The sequence below is a fragment of the Oryctolagus cuniculus genome, chromosome 9 (assembly GCF_051225735.1).
Source record: "Oryctolagus cuniculus isolate XC-2025 breed Fujian yellow rabbit chromosome 9, ASM5122573v1, whole genome shotgun sequence".
Classification (NCBI taxonomy): domain Eukaryota; kingdom Metazoa; phylum Chordata; class Mammalia; order Lagomorpha; family Leporidae; genus Oryctolagus; species Oryctolagus cuniculus.
The window spans coordinates 98,629,107-98,645,072 of record NC_142875.1 but is presented as its reverse complement, the minus strand read 5'-3'; the positions used below and the strand labels follow the sequence as shown (position 1 = coordinate 98,645,072).

Here is a 15,966-nt window from a genome sequence, read left to right as displayed (position 1 = left end):
CTGCTTCCCATCCTGCCCTGGGCGTGGATTCCTGGTGGAGAAACTCCAGCTGGCAGCCAGTGCCCAGGGCACATCTCTGGGCCCCGCATGCCACCATGTGGACACTGGGAGAAGTGACACCTCCAGGAGACGAGTGCCTAGCCTATGCCACCCACCCAATGCAGGCCCTGAAAGGGCGGGCTCAGCTCAAAGCAGCCCTGAATTGACATCCAGCAAAACTGGAGCCCAGAGCAGGCCCCACATTCAGGGAGGAGAGGCGGAGGCCTGCGCCTCCGCCTCCGAAGGCCGCTGTGAATCCTGCATCCTCTGTGAGAATGTAGCTCCGAGCCCCACCCAGCTCTGCCGGAACCCACTCTCAGCCCCCCAGGAAGACTGCCACAGCCCCAAGGCCCCCACCCGCCTCTGGCCCTGCCATTCAGCACTCAGATCAAAGCCCTGGAGGCCCGGGATCTGCTGGCCACTGACATGCAGCTCCTTGGAGAAGGAGCCTCCTCCGGGCGAGACGGGTTTGTCAGATTTGAACTGAGAGCCCATCTGGCGGGGGGAGACAGTGCCAAGCTGGTGACCACTGGACACGCTGATGGCTGTGGGGTGCATCAGGGGCAGGGAGGCTGGGGCCACAGCTGTATCTGGACAGAGCCTGGTGTGAGTGACTACCCACCAGACGGGTCAGTACCAACCAGCGACCTGGGGGAGGGGCAGAATGGGCGGGTGGCACTCACAGCACAGGCACCGCGGGACATGGATGCACAGCCTGTCACACAAGGGGTTCCCTGCGGTCTCCCAGTCCCATGTACCCCCAGGCTCAATGAGTCCTACCCTGCCCAGAAAGGGGGTTCCCATGAAATGCTGATAATGACCAGGTCACGTGCGGGGACCTGCCCTGCGTTGGGCCAAGGGATGCCCAGGCTGAGTCTGCGCCCCACACGCAGCTCAGGCTTGACCCTGGAGCCTGGGAATGCTGCTGAGGTCGGTGGAGACTTCAGGCTGAGCTTCGAAGGGCCAGGGGCAGACACCCCTGCTGTTGGCCCAGCAGAGGTCTCCAATGAGGGGTCCTCAAGATTGGCTTTTGCGATATGATAAGAAAATTAAACTTGTATATATGTTAATTTTTATGTAATCTCAAAGTTTCTTTTGTATATTTTATGATATGTATTAATCCAGTGAAATATGTTCATGATTTTTTAAAATATTTATTTATTTATTTGAAAGTCAGAGTTACACAGAGAGAGGAGAAAACTGAGAGAGACAGATCTTCCATCTGCTGGTTCACTCCCCAAATGGCCACTACGGCTGGGGCTGGGCCAGGCCGAAGCCAGGAGCCAGGGTTTCTTCTAGGTCTCCCACATGGGTGCAGAAGCCCAAGCACCTGTGCTTTCCCAAGTACATCAGCAGGGAGCTGGATCGGAAGTGGAGCAGCCAGGACTTGAACCAGTGCCCCTATGGGATGGGCACAGGTGGAGGCTTTACTTCCCTGATGTGTAATGAAAGGATGTACAGATGAAAGGTCTTCAGAAAGTTCATGGAAAATCAATTTTTGTAAAAAAAACTCCTCATAGGATGTTGCTGTGGATTTGTTCCTGAGAGGAAGAGCGTGGTGGGGGCAAGAGGCGCGGAGTCACCACACAGACCCCGGGAGTCGGGTGAAAGCAGGCTTGAGGCAAGCAGCCCGCAGACTCGTTTATTTCAGTTGCTGCAGCTGCTTATATAGCCAAGGCAGCCAATCTGGTCAAGGGGTGGTCTATGCCCTAACCAGTCACAGACTGTTGCCAGGCAGTTTCCAAAGCCATCCAATCACAGCCTGTTGCCAGTCAGGCTCTGTTGCCAGGCAGTTTCCGAAACCATCCAATCATGGCCTGTTGCCATGCAGTTTCTGTTGTTAGCGGCCATCTTGGCATGACCTTCTCACCTTCTCATTCCACCACAATAGATTTCCAAAATTTTTACCCCAAAATAAACTTGTATTTTAATTATATTTTCCCACAATCCTTTTGAAGTACCCTCAAGTAGTATGAATGCATTACCAAAGATGGTTTTTAATGCTGGGATTATACTAACAAGAAATTTTGGCAACAACTGCATTTCAAGACATCTTAAGGATCTTTGGAGTCCAAAGGTGCTATCCAGATAGGCTTCTCTCCACTCTCGGCTGGCCTCTGTGTAATTATCCAAGTGAAGTGGCATGCTGGGGTCACACTGAGTACAAGAAGTATCCAGACCCTCTGATATCTGCCCATCTACCAACCCATCCTCCCACCCCATCCATTTATGCACTAGTCCATCCATCCATCCATCCATCCATCTTCCTGTCTGTCCAACCATCCATCACCTGTCTGCCTGTCCATCCATCCATCCCTCCATCCACCCATCTATCCATCCCTCCATTCCCCATCCACCAATCCATCATCCATTTAACCATCCACTCAACAGATATCTATCCTATTGTGATCTTTTGGCTCAGCCTCCCTACCATCAGGCTAAAACATCTTCCAAAATCCTCCTTCCATTCTTTTATTTAAAAAATTTTTATTTATTTATTTATTTTTTGATAGGCAGAGTTAGACAGTGAGAGAGACAGACAGAGAGAAAGGTCTTCCTTCCGTTGGTTCACCCCCCAAGTGGCCGCTACGGCCGGCGTGTTGTGGCTGGTGCGCTGTGCCGATCCGAAGCCAGGAGCCAGGTGCTTCCTCCTGGTCTGCCATGTGGGTGCAGGGCCCAAGCACTTGGGCCATCCTCCACTGCCTTCCCGGGCCACAGCAGAGAGCTAGCCTGGCAGAGGAGCAACCAGGACAGAATCCAGTGCCCCAACCGGGACTAGAACCCGGGGTGCCAGCGCCACAGGCGGAGGATTAGCCTAGTGAGCCGTGGCGCCGGCCTAAAATATTTTTATTTTATATTTGACAGGTAGAGTTACAGACAGTGAGAGGGAGAGACAGAGAGGTCTTCCACCCTCTGTTCACTCCCCAAATGGGGGCGACAGCCGGAGCTGGGCCAATGCGAAGCCAGGAGTCAGGAGCTTCCCCCAGGTCTCCCACGTGGGCACAGGGGCCCAAGGACTCGGGCCATCTTCTACTGCTTTCTCAGGCCATAGCAGAGATGCTGGAACAGAAGAGGAGCAGCTGGGACTAGAACCGGCACCCACATGGGATGCCGGCACCACAGGCAGAGGATTAACCTCCTGTGCCACAGCGCCAGCCCCCCCCCCGCCTTGCAATTTTTTCTCACCATCATTCTCAGCTCCTGATCACCTTCAGCCTCGCTATCAAGCCTCTCTCCTGTCTCCAGTCTCTTAAGTGCGTTCCTCTGGAGCCTCCTCAGGGAGCCTGCTTTCTCCCTTACAGCCCGGGCACTCCAGCCCAAGAAGGAACCAGCCCATCAACCTGAACCATTACACCACCAAGAAGAGTGTGGCAGAGAGCATGCTGGACGTGGCCCTCTTCATGTCCAACGCCCTGCGGCTGAAGGCGGTGCTCGAGCAGGGGCCGTCCTCCCATTACTACACCACCCTGGTCAGCCTCATCAGCGCGTCCCTGCTCCTGCAGCTGGTCATCGGGATCCTCCTGGTGCTCATGGGTGAGGAGGCGTACTGTGGCAGGTGCTTCCCTGTCAACCCGTGCCCCTGTGCACGCGGCTGCTCAGCCATACCCTAGCCTGGCGTCAGCCCCTGTGCCTGCAAATGTCCAAATGAGAACTTTGGGGAGTGAGGGCAGGCACCCTGTCCTGTCTGTAGGAATCCCGGGGCAGACCCCCAGGACTGGCTGAGAGCCTGTCCCACTAATGTGCAGCACAGGTCTCGACAGCCTTTTGGGAAGCTCCTATCTCCACTGAATCCCGATTCTACGAAGCCCCGAGCACCTGTCAGTGAGGGCCATGGGCACCCCCGCCCAGTGAGCATTGCCACCTCCCTGATCCACAGACCACGTGGTTTCTGGGACGCCAGGCTTCCTCTACACTCCAGGGGATGCGGTGGGGCAGCTCCAGGCCACCGCCTCTGCTCTGACACTGTCCTCCTCCCACTCCTGGCTCCCCCACAGCACGGCTGAACCTGAATGAGGTAGAGAAGCAGGGGCGGCTAAACCAGCTCAACAACGTGGCCACCACCTTCATCTTCCTCACCGTCGTCATCAACGTCTTCATCACAGCCTTCGGAGCGCATCAGACGGGGTTCCTGGCTGTCAGGGCCTCAAGGAACCCTCTGTGAACACAGCAGGGACCTGGGTGAGGGAGAAGGCCGAAAGGTAGCCGGGGTCAGGGGCGCCCCCAGGCGGCCGGCCCTTCTCTCAGCTCTGGAGGTTGGGTTGGGAGACATAGCCCTGCAAGGCAAAAGGCCGAAGCCTATAGCGCTGGGGGCCAGGGTATCTGTAAGACCTGGGGCTGGGGCTCTGTGAGGCCCTGCTCAGGCTGCGGGCCCCCCGCGGGGGCGGGTGGTGGGGGAGCAAAGGCCGGAGATGCCGGATTTCTCCTCGCGCTATGGAGAAATCCCTGCTGCTCAGATAATGGGCCAAGAGCCAGCAACAGCAGCAAAGCCGCTGGGGGCCTCCCAGAAAGGCAGTCTCAACACCTGCATCTGAACAGCTGGCAGCACAGTGTGCGCATGTGCAAGTCCGACTTGCGGCCGCCCCCGCCTTCACGCCGTCTCTGCCTCCTCCGCAGGTACTGGGTCTGCAGCTGTTCCGCTTCCTTCCTCTCCCTGCTGCCAGGGGGGTGGGCGCTCTCCACTGCCCCTGGGAGAGCTCCCTTCGTGGCAGTGTAGCTGTCCTCGCTCCCAACCACACGAGCCGGAATTAAGACGTACTGCCTCACTGGGCTGGAGTTCCGAGCTCAGCCCTGGGTACTGCCGGCCTTTCCCGTCGTGGGTGGCACCTCCAGCATGTGAGGCGCGTCTGCACAGCCCGGCTCCACCCAGCCTAGGGACTACGCTTCTGACTTCGCCCCGTTGCTTTCCGCTGCCCCAGGCCTCAGTTTCCCTTTCTGTAAAATGGAATGATTTCTATCTATAAAAGTTTCTGCAAATCCACTCTAAGTCAATCTTTTTTTTTTTTTTTTTTTTTTTTGGATAGCTAGAGAAGGCAGAGGAGAGTGAGCAAGAACACTTCCATCCACTGGTTCACTCCCAAATGCCAATGCCAGGAGCCGGGAACTCAATCCAGGTTCTTGGGGGCAAGAACCCAAGTATGTGAGCCATCGCTGGCTGTCTTCTAGGGTCCAGGTTAGCAGGAAGCTGGAGCTGGGACTCGAACCCAGGTACTCTGATGTGGCACATGAGTGTCCTAACTGGTATTTTTTTTTTTTTTTGGACAGGCAGAGTGGACAGTGAGAGAGAGAGAGAGACAGAGAGAAAGGTCTTCCTTTGCCGTTGGTTCACCCTCCAATGGCCGCCGCGGCCGGTGCGCTGCGGCCGGCACACTGCGCTGATCCAATGGCAGGAGCCAGGTACTTATCCTGGTCTCCTATGGGGTGCAGGGCCCAAGCACTTGGGCCATCCTCCACTGCACTCCCGGGCCACAGCAGAGAGCTGGCCTGGAAGAGGGGCAACCGGGACAGAATCCGGCGCCCCGACCGGGACTAGAACCTGGTGTGCCGGCGCTGCAGGCGGAGGATTAGCCCAGTGAGCCACGGCACCGGCAACCTAACTGGTATCTTAACCACCAGGCCAAATGCCCACCCTGGAGCCCATCTTTGTCCTGTTCAAGAACCTACTGTACACCTAGCTCGCACACGAGCAGGCTCTTACATGTATGTTTAGGGAGCACAAAGCACCTGGGTTTTGCCTAGGCCAAGTACAACCAGGAAGGCAGAGCTGCCCCCTGCAGCACCCACAGGGAGCCCCAGTGGAGGACGGTACCTGAGACTGCTGCTGCCTTAGAACAAGCAACCCCTCGCCCTCCTTGCTGCTCTCCAACCAGCCCCGCCTCCCTCCGTCACCCAGCCTGCCCACTCCCCCTTACAACGGGAACCACCAACCTCCAGGACCCTGCGGGAGAGAGGGTGCCTGGGCCCCTCCACCCCCATCCTGAGCAAACCCCAGCTCCGACCTCACACACCAGAGCAGAGGTGAGGGTGCAGGGGGTGTGGGAGGGGCTCCGGCACCTCCATCAGACAGGGACAGAGACAGGCTCGCTCCGCAGTCACCCCTCTCCCACGGCGGATGGGCAACAGGAAAACACAAGAACCGGCTTTTTCCTAAGAAGATGCTGTATTTAATGCTCGCCCCCACCATCCCACTCCCTCCCCCCAACCCCCAAGACATTTCCCTCCAGGTAAGGGCCACAGCAGGCCCTCCCCCTTAAGGCAGACGGTGTGGAGGTAAGACACTGCAAACGCAAGGCACTGGCCTGGGGACTGGCCGTGAGGGCGGGGCCGGGTGGCTGGGGCTGGCTCCTGGCTCCTGAGTTAGGCATGAGGCGGGGGGCGGGGCCGCTCCAGGCCTTCCAAGGCAACGTTCTAGAAAGCGGGAGGCCCAGGAAGAAACCTGACACGGCAGCAAGACTTGTGCAGCCGCGGTCAGTTCCCTGTGAGCCCAGAGGGCTGGAGGCCTGAGCGGGCAGCAGGACAGGGGGTGGGCACGGCCAGTTCTTGGAAAAGCCTTCATCCTTCCTGGCTCCATCCAGGGAAGCAGGGTCTGTGGGAGTCCTCCCTCCACTACACCGAGCCCACGCTCTCGCTCTCGGTGAACGCAAGGCCCACCAGGTGGACCAGCAGCCACAACACTGTCCCACGGGGAGCCTGCGCTGGGTTATGTGGCTTCACCTCCCATCATCAGCCTTCTCCACAGCCTGCAGCCCCGGGCCCACCTCCCTCTAAGAGACTGGTGTGCAAGGGCCCACGTCTGATGCACCCCTGGTGCACCCGTCGGAGGCGGCAGCAGCAGTAGCAGCAGCGGCGGCGGCGGCAGCGACCCCAGCCACTGGAGCAGCCGGGGACCACTGGGGCGACACATGTGCGTGATCATCCGGTTCCCCGGGACGGAGAAAGCCAAGGCCATCTCCCCGGAAACTGCCCCGTCCCATTCTCTTCCTCAGCGTCCCAGACCTCTCGCCCGCTCCCTCTTACCCAAGGCAGGAGGTGCAGGGTTGGGAAGACTGAGTTTCCTCTTCCCTTCTCACCCTCTCACCCAAGGGGAGCCCACAGATTTCACCAATGCCCTCATTCCCCTCCTGTTCACCTTGCCCCAGTGGGGGAAGGGCAGAGCCCTGCCCCCAAGCCGCTCAGAGGGGAAGGGGCAGCTGCCTGGTGGCTCCTGGGAGAGCTGTGCGTCTCTGGAAGGCACGAGCCTGGGCAAGAGCTGAGGACTGTCTCCCACACAGCCAGCCCCAGAGAGGGACACACGTGTGCGGGGTGGGGTGGGGGGGCACACCCACTCCAGCCCCTCTCACGGTCAAGGCTGGCTCTACACAGCAGTTTGGTTCTCTGGTGAAAAACAAAAATACAGCCCTCCCCCCACATAAAATATGTCCAGTAGAAGCTTCCAGGTCCCAGTCAGCACTCCATAGGAGGGGCCCCGCTGCACGTGAGGCTGCACCTCGAGGAGCAGCTGGTGGGGTGGGGGGTGGGGGGGCTTGGGCAGGTGTCTCCTTCCTGGCCTGAGCATCCTGGCCTTCTCAGGAACTCTGGTACAGAGCAAGCGCCCCTCTGGCCTCTCTCCAAAGTCCTCCCTTCTGCAGCCCCAGGGGCGGGGACAGGAGCCTCAGCGCCTGGCCCTGGGAGGCCTCTGAGGGTCCAGCCATGGCTTCTGCCCGCCTTGTGCACCCTCCTGCGGTGGCCAGCAGGGGCCCTGGGGAGCAACCTCAAGGCCAGGGGCAGGAAGTGTTGGGTCCGTGGGCCACACCCGGCCTCACGGCATCTTCATCTGCCGGCGGTTCCACATGCCCCGCTTGGAGTGGAAGTGGTGGAAGAAATTCCTGAGGGAAAGTCGCTCCACTTCCAGGCCAGCTTGGAGGATCCTGAAGGAAGGAGGAGCGGGATGAGCCGGGAGCGGCCCAAGAGGCGCGGGGGAGGAGCCCTTCGTGCCCACTCAGACCCTGTCCCTGTCCCCCTCCCTGTTACTGCCCATGCGGCAGAGAAAGCAGGCTGCTGTGGGAAGGGGCCACACAGCTAGGCTTGGGTCCCAGCTCCGTGACAGCTGAGTGGGGACATCTGTCAGAGCCTGTCTGCTTCCCCCCAGAGAGAGGATACTACGACAGGTGCAGGAGCACGAGGGAGCCTCACAAAGCTCATGGGAAACAATTAAAATAGAAGTCTAGGGGGCCGGTGCTGTGGCGCAGTGGGTTAAAGCCCTGGCCTGGGGCGCCAGCATCCCATGTGGGCACCGGTTCTAGTTCCGGCTGCTCCTCTTCCAGTCCAGTTCTCTGCTGTGGCCCGGGAGGGCAGTGGAGGATGGCCCAGGTGCTTGGGCCCCTGCACCCACATGGGAGACCCAGAAGAAGCTCCTGGCTCCTGATCGGCGCAGCTCCAGCCATTGCAGCCATCTGGGGAGTGAACCAGCAGATGGAAGACCTCTCTTTCTCTGTCTCTATCTCTCTGTAATTCTCTTTCAAATAAATAAAATAAACCTTTAAAATAAAAATAGAAGTCCGTTTAGTGCAAAAAAAATATACCCATGCATAAAAGGGGTCTTCAAAAAGTTTCATGGAGGGGCCAGTGTCGTGGCGCAGCAGGTGAAGCCGCTGCCTGCAGAGCCTGCATCCCACATGAGCAGTGGTTCGAGTCCCGGCTGCTCTACTTGCGATCCAGCTGCCTGCTCATGTGCCTGGGAAAGCAGCGGAAGATGGTCCAAGTGCTGGGGGCCTGCACCCACACGGGAGACCCAGTTCTTGGCTACAGCCTGGCCCAGCCCTGGCAGTTGCAGCCATGTGGGGAGTGAACCAGCAGATGAAAGATCTCTCCCTCTCTCCGTCTCTCTAACTCTACCCTTCAAATAAATTAATTAAAAAATGTTCATAGAAAGGCAGGTGTCTGGCCTAGAAGTTGAACTGCCTGTATCCCACATCAGAGTGCCTCTGGCTCCCGATTGTGGCCTCGTACTAATGCAGACTCCAGGAGCCAGCAGGCTACGGCTCAAGTGATCGAGTGCCTGCCACCCATGTGGGAGAATGGATTGGCTTCTAAGCTCTTGGTTCAGCCTTGGTCCAGCCTTGGCCAAGCCTTGGCCACTGTGGGCATCTGGGGAGTGAACCAGCAGACGAGGGATCTGTCTTTCTGTCTCTCAAGTAAATAAATAAATAAACTTTACAACGCAGTCCATGGAAAACTGAGCTATGAAAAAGCTGTGCATGGATTTCAGAATTCTTTGGCATTTAATAAACTTCTCTCTTAATTCACTTTTTCTACGAACATTCTGAAGCTCCTGGTATAAAACGTGGTGGATACCGCAGGTGATGGGGGCGAGTGTTCGGCACAGCTCCTGACAGACACCAAGACTAAGCTTACCCTCAGGGGACACTGGTGGCGACCTGCCCCAGGCCCTCCCCGCCCTTTTCCACGTGCACAGCTGCCAACAGCCCCTCCCAGGAAAGACCTGTGCTCCTGGAAGAGCTGCAGGCAGCTGCCAGTGGAAGCAGTTTCTTTTCCCTTGGGCCCCCAGAGAGTGCAGGAGGGTTAAGAAATGGACTGGATGGTGTAATGGGTAAGGCCTCCGCCTGCAGTGCCGGCATCCTGTATGGGCGCCAGTTCAAGTCCCGGATGCTCCACTTTCGATCCAGTTCTCTGCCATGGCCTGGGAAAGCAGTAGAAGGTGGCCCAAGTCCTTGGGCCCCTGCACCCATATGGGAAAGCCCCGGAGGAAGATCCTGGCTCCTGGCATCGGATTGGCACAGCTCCAGCCATTGCAGCCAAGTGGGGAGTGAACCATTGGATGGAAGTCCTCTCTCTCTCTCTCTCTGCCTCTCCTCACTCTGTGTAACTCTGACTTTCTAATAAATAAATATATCTTTAAAAAAAAAAAAAGGAAAAAAAAATGGACTGGAAGTCTGCACGGATCCAGTGTGGAAGCAGCCACTGGCCAGGCTTCCCCACCATGGTCCCAGCTGCCTTGGGATCCACAGGGACCTGGATTTATGGGATCCTGGGATCCAAGCCATGTCACCTGCACTCCCTCAACTCCCCCCAGTTCACCTTAGGGGCTCTTTGCTGCATCATCTCTTTTCTTCCCTCCAGGTGAAAATTATAAACAGGCATGGTTTTTCAGCCTCTGACACGCTGGAGACTGGCATTTGAGGCAAGTTATGAACTTTTCTTTAAGACTCAGTTTTCTCCTCTGAAAACTGGAGACAAACTCCTACTCATCGAGGTCTGGTGACATGGATGAGTCACCTGCATGCCAGGTGTCCCGTGACTATGGGATGGAATTACCTGTACACCAAGTATCCCGTGACTGCGGGATGGAGTCACCAGCACACAAGATGTCCCGTGACTGCGGGATGGAGTCAGCTGTACACCAGGGGACCCGTGACTGCGGGATGCAGTCACCTGTACACCAGGTGTCCTGTGATTGCGGGATGGAGTCACCTGTATACCAAGTATCCTGTGACTGTGTGGGATGGAGTCACCTGTGTACCAGGTGTCCTGTGACTGCGGGATGGAGTCACCTGCACACCAGGTGTCCCGTGACTGTGGGATGGAGTCACCTGCACACCAGGTGTCCCGTGACTGTGGGATGGACTCACCTGTGCACCAGGTGTCCCATGACTGCGGGATGGAGTCACCTGCACACCAGGTGCCCCGTGACTGTGGGATGGACTCACCTGCACACCAGGTGCCCGTGACTGCGGGATGGAGTCACCTGCACACCAGGTGCCCCGTGACTGTGGGATGGAGTCACCTGTACACCAGGTGCCCGTGACTGCGGGATGGAGTCACCTGCACACCAGGTGCCCCGTGACTGTGGGATGGAGTCACCTGTACACCAGGTGCCCGTGACTGCGGGATGGAGTCACCTGCACACGAGGTGACTGTGGGATGGAGTCACCTGCACATGAGGTGACTGTGGGATGAAGTCACCTGTATACCAAGTATCCTGTGACTGTGTGGGATGGACTCACCTGCGCACCAGGTGCCCCATGACTGCGGGATAGAGTCACCTGCACACCAGGTGCCCATGACTGCGGGAAAGAGTCACCTGTACACCAGGTGCCCATGACTGCGGGATGGAGTCACCTGCACACCAGGTGCCCCGTGACTGCGGGATAGAGTCACCTGTACACCAGGTGCTCATGACTGTGGGATGGAGTCACCTGCACACCAGGTGCCCCGTGACTGTGGGATGGAGTCACCTGCACACCAGGTGCCCCATGACTGTGGGATGGAGTCACCTGCACACCAGGTGCCCCGTGACTGTGGGATGGAGACACCTGCACAGCAGGTGCCCTGTGACTGTGGACCACATTCTACCTGTGTCTCAGCAAGCAGTGTTTGTCTTCCTGAAAGGTCCCCAGGTATTCCTAACCTTGCCCAGTCTACCTCCTCTAGACAATTTTTATTTATTTAAAAGGCAAAAAGATAGAGATGGAGACACACAGAGATCCTTCATCTACTGGTCCACTCCCCAAATAACAGCTGGGAATGGGCAGGCCAAAGCCAGGAGCCAGGAACTCCATTCAGGTCTCCCACATGGGCAGGAAAGACTCAACCACTTTGCTTAAACCATCACTGCTGCCTCCCAGGGTGTGCATTAGCGGGAAGTCAAAATGGGGAGCGGAGCCGGGACTCAAGTCTACGTACTCTAAGGAGGCGATGAAGGTGATCCAAGTGGGCAAATACCTGCCTCTTGGTCCTTTTCTTTTCCTTTTCTCCTTTGCTTCCTCCCCTTAAGCTCAAACTTAAGGTATCAGGGCTGCCATTAAATCCACTGCCTGCAGTGCCAGCATCCCGTATGCATTACCAGTTCGAGCCCCAGCTGCTCCAATTCTGATCCAGCTCCCTGCTAATATGCCTGGGAAAGCAGAGAAGAGTGACCCAAGTTCTTGGGGAGGAATGGAAGAAACTCTTAGCTCCTGGCTTGGGCCCGGCTCCGCCCTGGTAATTACAGCTATTCAGGGTGTGAATCAACGCATGCAAAAACTTTCTCTGTCTCTGTCTCTCCCTCTCTCTGTAACTTGTCATACATAAACCTTAAAAAAAAAAAAAAAAAAAAAAAAACTCAAGGTACCATTCTCTTTCCCTTTTCTTGGCAGCAAACTTGTTACAAGAGCAATCTGACACAAACACAGCACCCACGTTCTGGTGCCCAGCTACAACACCCTGTCCTTACCACCTGCCCATCCGCACTTCTCTGAGGCCCTCTGACTAAATCGCTTCTTCCTCCCCAAACCTTCTCCCTCTTGGCTTCCAGGGACCCAGAGCCTCCTGGATATCTCATTGCCACATTTTTAAAGAGTTACTTATTTATTTGAAAGGCAGTGTGAGGGGGTGCAGTGGGGGGAGAGAGAGGTATCTTCCATCTGATGGTTCACTCCTCAAAAGTGAATGAACAACAGCCAGGTCTGGCCAGGCCAAAGCCAGGAGCCTGGAACTCCATCCGGGTCTCTCACATGGGTACAGGGGCCCAAGTACTCAGGCCATCCTCCATTGCACTTCCAGGAGCATTAGTAGGGAGCTGGATTGGAAGTGGAACAGCCGGGACTCGAACCGGCCTTTGTATGGGCTGCTGGCATCCCAGGCAGTAACCAGCTGCACCACAGCGCCAGCACTGTCTTGTCATCTTTGACTGGAGCCTTGCAGCTTGTGTTGATCCTCTACCTGTGTCTCCCTTACCCATTCCCACAAGTGCAGGCCCCCCCAGGCAGCTGGGCTCAGAGGGGGTCATGGCCAAGTGCATGCACTCACAGCACCTTGCCTGGTGCTCAGCACATTGCAGTTTATGTTCATGCAACTCAGCAGCGGGTGCTTTTCCCCTGACAGTATACCCAGCACGGGGATATCCACTCTGGGTCTGTGACAGAGGGAGGGGGCATCACTCCCCTCTGCCAGGCTGAGTGAGGCTACATCATGGCCGAGTTTCCGTGGAGCCCACTGCTCTCTCCCTGCATCTTGAGAACCTGCACCCAAGGGTGCCAGTGAGGCCGACGCGGCCCAGGCTCCTTCCCAGTGCACCCTTTTCCCAGTCACCTGTCCAGCAGCTCCCAGTCTTCCCCGCCCCAGCGGTCCCGGAACTCCTTGGTGTTCATGCCCCCGATCTTGTCCAGGTCGGACTTGTAGATGCCAAGCAGTCCAAATCCGTTCACTTCCCAGTAGCCTGCGAACAGACAGGAAGCCCCAGATGAGACTTCCGGGGTCTCTTCCCAAAGGCAAGGGCTGGGGGTGGCTGGGGCTGACCACTGTCTTCGCAGAGCATACCCCTCGCCTGTTTGGGAAAAGCCCCCTGACTAAGTGCAGGGTGCAGCAGTCCCAGCAGGCAGCGGCCACAGGCGGGCAGCAGCTCTGTGAATCCACGGGACGGCAGCAGCCAGAGAAGGTAGGTCCCACCTCCGGACCCTCATGGGCACACGGCAGGTGCTTACTAGATGTTTGATGAATGAATGGAGGGAAATATGGGGCAGGAATGACCACGGATGCACCTGCTGCAGTGCTGTGGGGGCAGCCCTGGGAGCACATCTCTGTGGTGGCCCAGGAGAGAGACCACAGCAGGACAGGGGAGGAGGATGTGGACTTCCTTCATGGCTGTGACTGAGTCCAGCTAGGTGGTCCCCACTCCCCCACCCCCCATGCAGGGGGGGCTCACCCTCAGGCCACTGGGGCGTGGCGCCGCAGTGCAGCCTCATCACCATGGGAGCAAAGGCCATCTTGCCCTCCACGCAGTGCTTCCGGATGGCATCGATGACTCCAGCTGGGAAGTGGATGTGGAGGTCACAGAGGAAGACGATGCTGTGAGGGTCCTGGGGACAGATGCGGGCAGGGTAAGCAGACCCTCTGACCTGGGCGGGGAGGCCAGGCCTCCTCCTAGCAGAATCCAAAGGCTCTCCCGACCGGAATGGCTGACAGCGCTTCCACAAAACTCACCCCCGGGGCCCAGCATGGTGGCGTGGCCAGCTATATGGCCACTGGCCACGCCATATGGATGCCGGTTCAAGTCCCAGCTGCTCCACTTCTGATCCAGCTCCCTGCTAATGTGCCTGGTAAAGCAGCAGCAGAAGGCCCAAGTGCTTGGGCCCCTGCACCTACGTGGGACACCTGGATGGACCTCCAGGCCTCAGGCTTTGGATTGGCCAGGCCCCAGACACTGTGGCCACTTGAAGAGTGAACCAGTAGATGGAAGGTGTCTCTCTGTCTCTCCCTCTGTCTCTGTAACTCAAATAAATCTTTAAAAACAATAACAACAAAAATCTCACCCCTGTGCATATCGGCACAGCCTGGGCATCCGAGCACGGTTCGCACCACCAGAGTGAGTTCCAACTCCTCTTCCCACTGTGGACCCTGAGGACACTGGTTGAGAGTCAGCTGTCACATGCTTTGTCCCCCAGTGCAGGCCTGCACCAGCTGTGCAGAGAGGACCCTCCTGTGCCCTCATTCTCATTCCCCCTCAGGTGCTGGCTAACGTATACCTCCCAAATGTCTCCCTACCTCTTACTCAGTCTTGTTTGTTTGTTTGTTTGAATTTATTTGAAAAGCAGAGAGACTGAAAGAGACACAAAGATCTCCCATGCATTGGTTCACTCTCCAAATGTCTGCAATAGACGGGGCTGTGTCAGCCTGAAACTGGGAGCCTGGAACTCCGTCTGGGCCTCCCACATCAGGGGGCAGGAACAGAACCACTGCAGCCTTCACCTGCTGCCTCCCAGGGTTGCATGAGCAGGAGTCTGGAACTGAGAGCAGAGCCAGCATCGAGACCCAGGCCCTCTAATACAGAATGCAGGCGACCAAGCGCTGCCTCAACTGCTGCGCCAACCGCCCACCCTTGAAACAGTCTGACATCCCATCTCCCAAGCCCCTTGCAGGCCGTCTACCTTCACCAGGTCAATGCCAGCCTGAAGTCCAGCTGAGCGCTCAAAGTTTCCAGTTAGCTTCATGTACTGGTAGCTGCAGGACGAGAAGAGAGGGGCAGAGTTAGAACTGAGCTGAGGCGACACCTGCAGGAAGCTGGCAGGTGTGCCACCAGGATGGCTCCTGGGACAGGATTACGGGCAGGGGGCTTCTCCGGGGGCGGGGGCCCCTCACCTGCGCAGTTTGGACCTCTGCAGGGCCATCTCGACATCCATGTCCTCACTGCTGTAGTCAGTGATGACGACGTTGAAGTGCGGGTCGCCGGTGGTCTGCAGCAGTGTCTCCATGTCTTTAATGAACTGCTGCACCCAGCGTGCCTGGTTCTTCACTACCCCGGGGGCCAGACAGGCAGAAAGAGACAGGGAAGGCGAAGGTGAGCATTCGAAGGCCCCTCTGGCTTCTGCTTATGGGAGGAGGAGCTCTGGGCTGTGAGCCATGCAGGCAGAGCTCACGGGATGGAGGGGCCTCTCCACCCTGCTCCTCGCAAACCCTCCAAGGCAGGGCCGCAGCAGTTCTCCTGGGAGCCCCGCCATGCTCCATCACACGCTGCCAACTGTCCAGCTCATCGTCATCCTTAACTTCCGGCCCTACCCCACGCTTGCAACTCCTGCCTGCAACAGCCGAGGCTGGGCTAGGCCAAAGCCAGGAGCCTGGAACTCACTCCGAATCTCCCACATGGGTGGCAAAGGGGCCCAAACCCTGGGGCCATCACCAGCTGCCTCTCAGGGCATGCACCAGCAGGAAGCTGGGGTTGGAAGCAAAGCCAGGACTTGAACACAGGCACCCCGACACAAGATGTGGGTGTTCCAAGCAGTATCTCAACCGCTGCTTCACAACTCACTCCATCAACACCAGCCCTGCCTTACTTCTCAGAACAGCTGCGACCCCAGCACAAAAATCTGCTGCTGCTTTCCCAAGCACGTGAATAGGCAGCTGGATCGGACGCAGAGCAGCTGGGACTTGAACTGGCGCCCATATGGGATGCTGGCA

The 15,966-nt window shown here is 57.4% G+C and overlaps 2 protein-coding genes across 7 annotated transcripts in view; one reads left to right on the top strand and one right to left on the bottom strand.

Moving 5' to 3' along the window:
• NINJ2 (ninjurin 2) overlaps positions 1–5,017 on the top strand; it is a 175,441-nt gene extending 170,424 nt beyond the window's left edge. For both annotated transcript variants that reach the window (XM_089304453.1, XM_051850761.3), the window contains exons 2-4: positions 3,342–3,573; positions 4,035–4,218; positions 4,654–5,017. In XM_089304453.1, the coding sequence (XP_089160579.1) occupies positions 3,420–3,573; positions 4,035–4,201 (321 nt within the window). In that variant the 5' untranslated portion in view covers positions 3,342–3,419 and the 3' untranslated portion in view covers positions 4,202–4,218; positions 4,654–5,017. The remainder of the gene's footprint in view (positions 1–3,341; positions 3,574–4,034; positions 4,219–4,653) is intronic.
• B4GALNT3 (beta-1,4-N-acetyl-galactosaminyltransferase 3) overlaps positions 2,515–15,966 on the bottom strand; it is a 116,712-nt gene continuing 103,260 nt past the window's right edge. For 3 of the 5 annotated variants that reach the window (XM_008259851.5, XM_002712782.6, XM_089304451.1), the window contains 5 exons: positions 15,151–15,304; positions 14,940–15,012; positions 13,718–13,871; positions 13,105–13,231; positions 7,402–7,943 (listed from right to left, as the gene is read on the bottom strand). In XM_008259851.5, coding sequence (XP_008258073.4) covers positions 7,835–7,943; positions 13,105–13,231; positions 13,718–13,871; positions 14,940–15,012; positions 15,151–15,304 — 617 coding nt within the window. In that variant the 3' untranslated portion in view covers positions 7,402–7,834. Of the gene's footprint in view, positions 3,100–4,078; positions 4,215–7,401; positions 7,944–13,104; positions 13,232–13,717; positions 13,872–14,939; positions 15,013–15,150; positions 15,305–15,966 lie in introns of those variants that run through there. The other 2 variants (XR_016213438.1, XM_051850758.3) reach the window with 2 other exon arrangements.